Source organism: Schistocerca serialis, chromosome 8, assembly GCF_023864345.2.
Source record: "Schistocerca serialis cubense isolate TAMUIC-IGC-003099 chromosome 8, iqSchSeri2.2, whole genome shotgun sequence".
Taxonomy (NCBI): domain Eukaryota; kingdom Metazoa; phylum Arthropoda; class Insecta; order Orthoptera; family Acrididae; genus Schistocerca; species Schistocerca serialis.
This window is the reverse complement of record NC_064645.1, coordinates 83,101,776-83,113,783: the sequence shown is the minus strand read 5'-3', so window position 1 is coordinate 83,113,783 and position 12,008 is coordinate 83,101,776. Positions and strand designations below refer to the sequence as shown.

Sequence of the window (12,008 nt, the reverse complement as noted above, 5' to 3'; positions counted from 1 at the left end):
ATGTTATGCATATGGTGGAACAGCGACAGGGTGTGGTGTGCAACGAACTGCTTCCCTGATGAATAACGATCACTGTCGACATTTACTGTCAACAACAGAGACTTTTTGCAGATGTAATCCAAAAACAATAACCAGGAAGACTGCGTTTAGTGATGGTACTCCACAATAACACTTGCCCGCATTCTGCTAGACTGATGAAAAACACGAGTTGGTTTGGGAAGTCATTCTACACCCACCCTATTCACTTGATCTTGCACCCTCAGATTTTCACGTTTTCCACACTCTATTGAACAACCTTCAAGGAATTTCCTTTCCAGATGAAAATGTGCTCTGAACATGGCTTGACGAGTTCTTCACTTCAAAACAACATGATTTCTATAGTTGCGGAATCAAAAAGTTACCCCAATGTTGGCAAACTGGTGTAAACAGTGAAGGAGAATATATTATAGATGACTAACGTCCCTGTTTTGTGTATCTTTGTGTTTATTAAACTTATGGAAAAGAGCTACAAACTTATGCACTTACCTAATATAACCATGAACGGTTGGTTGGTTGGTTTGGGGAAGGAGACCTAAATCAGGATGGCTGGACGCGGGATTGAACCGTCGTACTCCCGAATGCGAGTCCAGTGTCTAACCACTGCGCCACCTCGCTCGGTTAATCATGAACGTATAGATATATACATTTTCCATGTGGATACACTCTTAACACACTCTAAAATGATCTGCCATTCTAGAAATACCCCCCAGGCCATGGCTAAGCCATGGCTCCGCAATACCTTTCTTTCAGTAGTACTAGTCCTGCAAGTTTCGCAGGAGAACTTCTATGAAGTTTGGAAGGTAGGAGACGAGGTATTGGCAGAAGTGAAATTATGAGGACAGGTCGCGAGTTGTGCTTGGGTAGCTTAGTTGGTAGAGCACTTGCCCGCGAAGGGCAAAGATCCCGAGTTCGAGTCTCGTTCCGTCACACAGTTTTAATCTGCCAGGAAGTTTCAGATCTGCCAATATTTTACAATTCATTGTTGACTAATGTTCTTTACTGAAGGATTAACATTGCCTATACTGTGGCTATCTTTAAGCAGTCCACATGGTGTCGTAAACTCCATATTATAACACAACACAAACAAATATTTATGGTAACACATGATATCATATGTATAAAAATGTGCCCCTGCTCATTAATTGAAGCCTACTCTCTGTTGTAGCGTTGACATACAACAAGTTTTCTCTTTCACAGATGATAAGGATACACGAGTCATCACACCTCTGACTTTTAAGAGAAAATACTGAATTTAATTCCACAAAAATTCTGTACTCTCATGAGCTGGACAGGATTGCAATTCATATTTACACACCAACATTCACTTATTATGGTGTCATATGCAACATAATCTTGACATTGCCTTAAGGTGAAGTAATATGAGAAAAAGAGGATGCTGCTCACTGTTGGCAAGACAGACATTTCAAGTGATCCCAGTTGACAGCGTCCACAGGATATTATAGTCACCAAGGCCCTACTTGGTAAGTAGCTTGTTTTATCTATCCACTCACATTATATTGTCAAAAACTGATTATTTTTGTTGCTATAGGTCACACTAAACCAGACCTATACAATAATCAAATTAGGGATGATTGGCTACGCTTGTAATGGATGAGGTACACTGGATCGAGCTGAACTTCCAATGCCAAATTCCTGTCATAACCTGCATGAATATGTCACCTTTTATGGGTGAAGCTGGTTAAGAGCTATTCCTTCTTGAGAAAGGAACAACATTTACAAAGATTTTTGAATTTGAGTGCTATCTGCCTCACGTGAATACAACCATCAGTTTGGACCAACCCTTTACACATGCTTGGTCACCCTGATCTTTGCTCATTTTCACATCTGTTGTGTCTTTATCAAATCTGTGGCTCCAACAACATCTGCTTTTGTGACAGCTGACTCGTTCTGTAAACATCCATTAGTTCGCAATGAATTGGAACTGGATTTTTTTTATTTTTTTTAAAATACCAAGAGCCCCCCCTCCTCCTCCTACTACTACTATTATTTCTTGTGCCTCTGTCCACATCAGCATAGGGTTAGTACAGTTATGAATGGATTGGGCACAATCAGTTTAAGGGGTGGCCCGATGCCTTTTCTGTCACCATCCTGTTAATCCTGGGATGGAATATGTGTACTCAAACTGTCTGCAGTTAGTGTTATTCAGGTGAAAGCAAGTGAAAGTCTTCCAAATGTTTGGGAATTGTGTAATTGAGGCAGTACTTGGGTACCAGTCTGATATTCATCTAGTGGGATGTGGAACGCTGCCTAAAAATCACATCCAGGATGGCTGGCACAAGAACCCTCATTTTTAATCTATTGAGTGGAGTGGTGCACCTCCCAGCTCTGGAAGCAGCAGTTTAACTTGCACAGCTATCCACGAGGGTAAATACTAAGATATTCTTCAAAGGAATATATCTCACCTGGCTTCTACAAGAGGAGTTCTTTACAGATAGTAGGGATGGTCATTTGTGTCAAATGTAATATTTCATTCAAAAGAACTGACAAACTAAAACCTTGTAATATACTGAACAAAACTTTTAATGGTATGCAATAGAATAGTGTTTTCAGGGAAAAAAATGTGCAACTATGGCACTTTACTGATTTCCCCGTTCAGAGCACAGGATTTTTCTCACCATATTGGTCACTGTGTTACACCCAATTCTTAAGAAAGAAATCAAGTTGATTTTGCGTAGTGCTTTCAACTTATGTTTTCTTGACTGATTTGTTACACAAAAGAATGTTAATGATCTGCTGGAGTCCTACAGCCTGATAGATAGATAGATAGATAGATAGATAGATAGATAAATAGATAGATACATAAATATTTGTTACACAGAGCATGAATACGACACTTTGTAATGATGTGGGACGTGTCAGTTTAACATAGCCCTAAGGTTTCTTTACACAATACCATTATTTATTTATTTATTTTTATGATTATTACTTCATCTAAAAATTCCTCTATTGAGTAGGATGAACTGTCATACATAAATTCTTCTAATTTGTTTTTAAATGCTGATTGGCTCTCTGGTCAGACTTTTAATGCTACTTGGTAAATGAAAAATGACTTTTGTGGCAGCATAATTCATCCCTGTCCATGTCAAAGTCCAATTTAATCCAGAATAGTAATGAGCATCATTTCTTCTGGTGTTATAGCTACACACTTTGCTATTATTTTTGAACTGGAGCTGTACAAGGGAATATTTGTACTGTAAAGGTACTGTGAATATTCCTACACCCTTGAATAAACATCTGCAAGGTGATCTTGGGTGGGTTCCAGCTATTATTCTGATTACACACTTTTTTCCAATGAATACTTTTTATATTAATGACGAATTATTCCAAAATATGATGCCATATGAAAGCAGCAGTGAAAGAAAATAGGCACAGTAGGCTAATTTACTGATATGCTTATTATCAAAATTTACAATAAACTTAATGGCATGAGTATAGTGAACCTAAATGTTTCAGCAGATCATCAATGTGTTTCTTCCAGTTCAACTTCCCATCATTGCACACATCAAGAAATTTTGAATATTCTGTCTTAGCACCATACTTCAGTTCAAAGTCTATATTTATCACTGGTGTTATGCCATTTATTGTACAGAACTGTATACAGTGTGTTTTCTCAAAATTTAGTGAGAGTCGATTTGCAGAGAACCAATTAATAATTCTCCGAAAGACATTATTTATTCCTCGGCTAATTCTTGTTTGTTGGGTTTGATTACCATACTTGTATCATCAACAAAAAGAACTAGCTTTGCATCTACCTCCCCAGCTAGAGGACTCTGCTGATTTTTGCAGACACTCTATACTGCCAATTTCAACCTTCTGCATTCTTCCAATTAAATATGAATTAAATCATTTGTGAACTGTCCCACTCATCTCACAATACTTAAGCTTATCTAGAAGGATTTCATGGTTCACACAGCCAAAAGCCTTTGAGAGGTCACAACAAATCCCAATGGGTGATATTCTGTTATTCAGAGCATTTAATGTTTGATCATTGAAAGCATATACAGCATTTTCTTTTGAAAAGCCTTTCTGAATACCAAATTGACATTTACTTAGTACTTCACTTTTACAAATATGTGAAGCTTATCTTGAATATACTACTACTTCGAGAATTTTGGCTAAAGCTGTCAAACGCGAGATTGGGCAGTAGTTGCTAGCATCAGACCTATCACCCTTTTTATACAATGATTTAACAATGACACATTTCAGTCTATCTGGAAAAATGCCCTGCTTCTGTGAGCTACAAGAAATGCAGCTGAGAAGCCTGGTTATCTGTTGGGAACAAGCTTTTAGTATTCTGTTGAATATGCCATCAATTCCATACAAGCTTTTACTTTTTAGTGACAACGTACTCTAGATCTAGGACAAAAAAGCAGCACAGTCAGAGATAACTTCATATACTTAAATTATTTAACTAAGAGACATACTGCGGGGAAAATATATTGGTGGTCTTATTTCATGATGATCAAACATTAACAGTGATAGGAATCAAGACTCAATCATACCTGAAGGGAGTAAAGTAAAGATGTAAATATACTGAAGTATTTTAAATATACGCATTTGAAGTCAAAGAGTGCAAGAGCACACTTGGCAAGAAGACCAAATACAATTTGTATGGCAAATATATTTTTAATAATATTCTTCACTTTATTTGATGGTTCTTTCCATTAAAAAGCTATAGGTAGTATTAGTAAGCAACCAATCTAGTAACTGTTGGAACTAGAATATAATGCTATAATACAATACGAAGTAACAGTAGTACTAAAATATAAAGGACCATCACAACACAGCAACACAATTTCCATGCAGACAATACCATTAAGTGCTAACGATATCAGATAGCTTAAGCTATGGATTAATAGGGAGCTCTAAGAACAAAATTGAAAATACATGGTCAGTTTTAGCAGGTATAAGCTGCAAACTGAACATACTAGATCTCTCTTAAGAGAGAATAGCACTGTTGGTGATCTACCAGAATCTTGAAATATCATTAACAGCCACTTCCTGAAATTAGCTGAAGAGGAAAATAAAAATTTTGCTGATGAAGTACACAGAAGCAAGTGTTTCAAGACAGTTATGTATTATACAGTTACTGACTGAATTATCAAAAAGAAAAAATAATAATAAAAAATAAAGTCTAAAATCTCTCACATACAACAGGTGTATCAATGCTCACTTCCAGTTGTAAGGGATCTAATCAGTATCACAGATTGCTTATATTAGTTCAAGTAGATACTTTATCACATTTGGAGAGGCTTATTTTCGTAACTCGACTGTTACACCTTTCACTGACAATTCATCAATCTTTCGCTTCCTCATCTTGTTCATAGTTTCTGTATTACCCTTTTTGTGGTTACTACAATTTTTTTAAGTGTTCTTACCTGGAGTCTGGCTAGGCTGAATTCCTTCTACAGGTTTGTAACTGATTGGAGGTTCCTTAAATACTCCTTGAGGAAACTGCTGCCAGAGGACCTCCCATAATTCTTCTTGTTTGTTCCAAGGGCGTTCATACAACAATGAACCAGTGTAGTGCCATATTTTAAATCTGTGAACATTATTCAGTAATCAAGGGAAGCACTCAAAAACACTATATAATTGTAATAATACCTTAAATAGTACATGCCCTATTTATCCGAGTTGACTATAAGACGAGACCCCCCCCCCCCCCCCCCCCAATATTCTTCATTTGAAAAATACATGGTTGTCTTACATTCAGGGTAAAGCATTGTGTAATAGCTTAATATACGGCTGTCTTACATTCACAGACTGTACTTTGGTAGCTGAGGTCACACTTATGTTTAATTTGACAATTTGAAAAGGATGGGATGGGGTGTGGTGCCACCAGCCCCGGCCAATGTTGGGAGGGTAGAGGCCAGCAGGCAGCAAATATTTGTCATGCTGCCAACCATCCCATATACCTGGCTTTTTATGAATGTCTACCACATTTGAACTGCAGTTCATCTGAATCTAAATGTAGTTGGAACTGACTGACTTTACAAATGGGCAAATAGTCAGAAATATTACACATTCCTGCAGGAGGCAAATTAATTCTAATATAAATATGTTCACACAGAACATCTGAAATGTGACATAATAAATTAACCATGAAGGTCATCAAAGGTGCTAAAACAACTACTGTTCCACAGCACTATTGTTTTTCAAGGTTGGCAACAAATGCTGAAGTACACTGTTAGCTCAAAGTGGTCCCATTTCGGCTGATTCAGCAGATTAACATAATATTGTTACTCAGTTTGTTTAAAGTTGTAAAAACTGTAAATTATAGCAACTGATAATGGATGCAAATCACAGCCACAACAGTTGAGAAATGTGGATCTAAGAGTTTGCAGTCCACAACTGGTTCAATCAGACAATACAAAACTAAGTTTAGGTTTATTGTTAATCATGATGCAAAGGCTACACACACCCATGCAGGGGGAAGAAAATTTGATGTCACAGAAACAAATGCAATGAAACGACACAATTTCAGAGACTTTACTGGTCTCATACAGATATAATTTATGTATACAGACTCAAGCGGCAAGTGAAAATTTGTACCAAGGCCAGGAATCAAACCCAGGTCATCTGCTTACTAGGCAGGTGCATTTGCCACTGAGCACCCTGGCACGCCTCCCTCCTCGATCTAAATCCTCACTGCCACTGCAGTCTACTTTAAGTTCCCCCTTACATACGAACAGTGTGCCAGAGTAATACATGCAGTTTTGTGAACCGCTGTGCTAATGTAGCCAGTGGCTAATGCACCTGCCTAGTAAACAGCCTTGATACAATTTTTTACTCATTTCTTCAGTCTATATACACAAAAACAGAAACAAATGTTTGTATGTAGCTTCAGATGGAGAACGAATTATAGATAACCATTTTTACACACCAAACTTTCAGGGGACCAAATCATGGAAGATTTCACAAAGAGTAGCAGCAGGTTGTTCAGTATATGCAAGAGAATCACAATTAAGGCTTCCCTATTACTTGAGAAATTATCTGAATGAAGTCACCGTAGATAAAGAGGAATTTTCCAACTGCATATGTCGCAGATTCCAAAGCAAGCACTGAGCGAGGTGGCGCAGTGGTTAGCACACTGGACTCGCGTTCGGGAGGACGACGGTTCAATCCCGTCTCCGGCCATCCTGATTTAGGTTTTCCGTGATTTCCCTAAATCGCTTCAGGCAAATGCCGGGATGGTTCCTTTGAAAGGGCACGGACGATTTCCTTCCCCATCCTTCCCTCACCCGAGCTTGCGCTCCGTCTCTAATGACCTCGTTGTCGACGGGACGTTAAACACTAATATCCTCCTCCTCCTCCTCCTCCTCCAAAGCAAGCACAAGCCGGTGTATGACTGCAATGAAGAGGGTGGGGCTTACATTATGATGCAAAACAAACACAAACTTACAGACTTCCCGTAGCTTTAGGCGAGTAACTACTTGCATATCAGCATCACATCAGTCCATCAAGAGACACACAGATAGAAACAAAGTGTTGACTTTTTTTAGGCAGATGTCTAGATATTTTATGTTAATAAAGCAGTCTCTAAATTCAATTGTCAGAATTCAATAAAAACAAAAATTTCTCAACGAAATTCCTCGTCTCCTCCTCCATTGTCTTATATTCAGGGTTGCCTTGAACATTTCCCCCAGTATCTTGTAAAAGCCTGAACCAAAATTTTCATTTGTGTTTTTCTAAAGTCTCATATGATGCAGCATACTTTCTCTTGAAATCTGGTATCAACAATGAAGCCCTGTTAAGCTTAGAAGTCTTCACAACAGGAGTTATTTTAAACAGATGCACGGACAGTGGAGGGATAATTCCTGGGATTAGCAGCTTGTGCTCAGAACAGTGAGCACAATGTATGGCCCATGTGGCAAACATCAAACAGAATTATTTACAGGACACTGTATGATATGGTTGTTTACAGTTTGGAGCAAGACATAAACTTATGTACTGTCTCCGTGTTTACACATTTATTTACTAGTAACAGCAATGGTGCTGAATTGTTGCTGCAATGGATGCAGTTTGAATTGTTTGTCAGAAGAGGAAAAGGTACTTTTCATACTTTTCCATAGTTTTCATTGCCTAAAGGTTAATTACTGCTATCATACTAGCAAAAAGCACTTTGTGTGTTGATTATTATGAAACACACTATAATGAAGGCATAAGTAAAATTGTGGAACTACTTTATGTGACTGTATGGCCATATATTTATGATATATGCATTGGATAATTTTGGTAGTATGAGAGTGTACTACTGATCAGTTTGTTGAAGGTGCACACATTTTCATCAACGTTGCCCTGCAGATAAAATTTATATAAGAAAACCTGAGTCATTTCTTTGCTTCACATTAACCCGTTTTCCAAACCAATGTGCTTTTTCTGCAGTAATCATGAAGTTCCTATGATGCATGAATGATTATGTGCAATTAATATTTTTGTTTTCTGAAGGATGAACAAAGATTGTACCAGAAAGTAAAAACAGAAGATTTCATGTTGAAAAATAATTCAGAGTGAGGTAAATCAATAATTTGCTGTATGTGACAGCTCAAAATTCTAATTTTTTTGAGATACTTTCACTTTGGCATACTACAAAGCCGTTTTGCAATGGAGCCACAGCATAATTCATAAAAAATAGATGAAACAAAACAATAAAGTATTGTAGAATATATATATAAAAAATGGTGATTAGACTACTCTTTCTTTTCCTATAACGCACATGTACACAGTAACATTTCAACTGTAATGCTTGCTGCAAACATGTGAAATACCCTTGGAATTTATCTCTTCAAAGGCTTAAGCCAAGATCATACCAGATATCAAATTCAAATTATTACAATACCTATAAGATGCAGGTAGGAAGCCCATTTTACTTTTGAATGGGATCTCTTTGTACTAGTGATGTAATGACACTTATAATCTGAAAGGTGCTTATGGACAACCTTACATCACACCACATCAATGTGACTGTTGCTGTCCATTCATGTGAGTGGCAAAAATTATTTTCTGTCCATACAAATGCTTACTCCATTGATATTCCTACCATATGACTAGGAAATGTTCAATATTAAAACCTTGATATGACAACCCCTACACTATCAGCCAATGACTTGGGGCACATTTCTTGCTGTAGTGACACCCACTCACATTACAAGAGCTAAGCAAATAACCTCTTATTACAGACCCATTTAAGGCCTTCCAGTCTTGCCAAGAACTTTAAGAAAGTGGCCTATAACAGAATGATGGCTCATTAGTCTGAGCAGGACTTGTCAACTGCCTTCAGCTGGGTTTCCAAAAAACGATTCTCCACAGCAAAAAATCATGCTAGACCTAGAAATTGCAGATCTATCAAGTGATCTAGTTACTGGGAAAATTAAAAAGCTGAGGTATTAACAGCATCCCTCATGCATTTGAGTCTTAACTTTTTAACAGAAAGCAGACATTCACAGAGTCATACTGTGTCCCAGAAGTGAAATTAACTTCGGAATGGAGGACATAATGTGATGCACGACATCTGTAGCCCTCTGAGTCTTGTGGAGCTGGGTTTCACACAATCATCTTTTTCAAAACCCATGCTGATTGTAGTAGATTTCTAGTCTCCAGAAAAGTCATTATACTCAAACATAATACGTGTTCCAAAATTCTACAACTGATCGACATTAGAGATATAGGTCTATAGTTCTGCACATCTGTACAACGTCCCTTCTTAAAAACGGGGATGACCTGTGCCCTTTTCCAATCCTTTGGAACGCTACGCTCTTCTAGAGACCTACGGTACACCGCTACAAGAAGGGGGGCAAGTTCCTTCGCGTACTCTGTGTAAAATCGAACTGGTATCCCATCAGGTCCAGCGGCCTTTTTTCTTTTGAGCGATTTTAATTGTTTCTCTATCCCTCTGTCATCTATTTCGATATCTACCATTTTGTCATCTGTGCGACAATCTAAAGAGGGAACTACAGTGCAGTCTTCCTCTGTGAAACAGCTCTGGAAAAAGACGTTTAGTATTTTGGCCTTTAGTCTGTCATCCTCTGTTTCAGTACCATTTTGGTCATGGAGTGTCTGGACATTTTGTTTTGATCCACCTATCGCTTTGACATAATACCAAAATTTCTTAGGATTTTCTGCCAAGTGAAAGATCTTGCCGCAAACCCGAGAAAATCTTGGTCATTCATAAAATCACTAAGTAGCTTGAAGGTTTCTATCCAATTACTATTTAATTGGCAACAGATGACAGCAAAAGAGAAGCTGAAGTTTTAAATTTCACATTTAAGAAATCATTCATGCAGGCAGATTGTACAAACATACAGTCATTTGACTGTCACACAAACTCCTGCATGGACACAAAATTAGGCACCCTTGGCATAGAGAAGTAACTGAAAGAGTTGAAAACAAATAAGTCACTAAGTCCAGATGGAATCCCAATTTGGTTTTCCACAGGGTACTCTGCAGAACTGGCCCCTTACTTAGTTGCATTTATCATGAATCTCTCGCCCAATGCAGCGTCCCAAGTGAGTGGATAAGAATGCTGGTGACTCCTGTATATATGAAAGGTACAAGAATGGACCTGCATAATTACAGACCAATATCCTTAACATCAGTCTGCTGCAGAATTCTCTAACACATTCCAAGTTCGGATATAATAAATTTCCTTGAGACATAAAAATTTCTGTGCATAAAACAGCACAGATTTAGAAAGCATTGCTTATGTAAAACTCAGCTTCCCCTTTTCTCACTTGATACCTTAACAAACCACTGAGAGACGACAATAGGCTGATTCCATACTCCTAGATTTCTCGAAAGCATCTGACATGGTGCCCCACAGTAGACTGTTAACAAAGGTATGAGCATACTGAATGGGTTCCCAGATATGAGAGTCGCACGAAGACTTCTTCAGTAACAGAACCCAGCACATTTCTCCCAACAGTGAGTGTTCATCAGAGATACGGGTATCGTCAGGAATATGCCAGCGAATTGTGATAGAAACGCTCTTATTCTCTGTATACATAAATAATATGGCAGACAGGGTGAAGAGCAATTTATGGCTTTTTGTTGGCGATGCTTTGGTGTACAAGAAGGTGTTATCCTTGAATGACTGTAGGGGGATACAAGGTGACTTAAACAGAATTTCTAGCTGGTGTGGTGAATGGCAGCTTGCTCTATATGTACAAAAATGTAAGTTAAAGATGATGAGTACAGAAAACAATCCCCTAATGTTTGAATATTGCATTAGTAGTGTGCAGTTTCAAACAGTCACATCAATTAAATAGCTAAGCATAATGTGGTAACACAATATGAAATGGAATGAGCAGCCCATGTTGATAGTCATGAAGACAAATGCTTGACTTTGCTTTGTGGGGAGAATTTTGGGAAAGTGTAGCTCATCTCTAAAGGAGATGGCATATAGAATCCTAGTGTGTTTTCAGGTCAAATTAAATAAAGACATCGAAGCAATTCGGAGGGGGGCTGTTAGATTTGTTACCAGTAGGTTCAATCGGCAACCAAGTATTCCGGAAATGCCTTGTGAACTCAAATGGGAATCCCTGGAGGGAAGATGACGCTCTTTTCACAAGGCACTACTGCGAAAGTTTAGAGAACTGAGATCTGAGGCCAACTCCAGATCAATTCTATCACCACCAACGTATGTGTTGCATAAGGACCATGAAGATAAGAAAAATCAGTGTTAGGAGACCTATAAACAGTTGTTTTCACCTCGCTCTATTTATGAGTAGAACAGGAAAGGAAATGACTAGTAGTGCTACATGGAACCCTCCGTCATGTACCTTGGCTTGTTGAGTATGGATGTAGGACACTTCAAAAGAGTAATGTTTGTTGATGAAAAGTATGCTGATTAAGGGCTCACCAAAACCTTACTAAACATGACCAAAAGATAGTTTACAAGCCTACAGCTAGTTCATAGCTAACAGTTCAAGCCTTAACTTCACAGAGACTCG

At 38.1% G+C, this 12,008-nt stretch overlaps 1 protein-coding gene across 1 annotated transcript in view; it reads right to left on the bottom strand.

The window, feature by feature from the left end:
* LOC126416712 (eukaryotic translation initiation factor 2A) overlaps nucleotides 1-12,008 on the bottom strand; it is a 167,589-nt gene that overhangs the window by 34,507 nt on the left and 121,074 nt on the right. Inside the window, exon 10 of the mRNA XM_050084523.1 lies at nucleotides 5,439-5,602. Within this exon, the coding sequence (XP_049940480.1) occupies nucleotides 5,439-5,602 (164 nt within the window). The remainder of the gene's footprint in view (nucleotides 1-5,438; nucleotides 5,603-12,008) is intronic.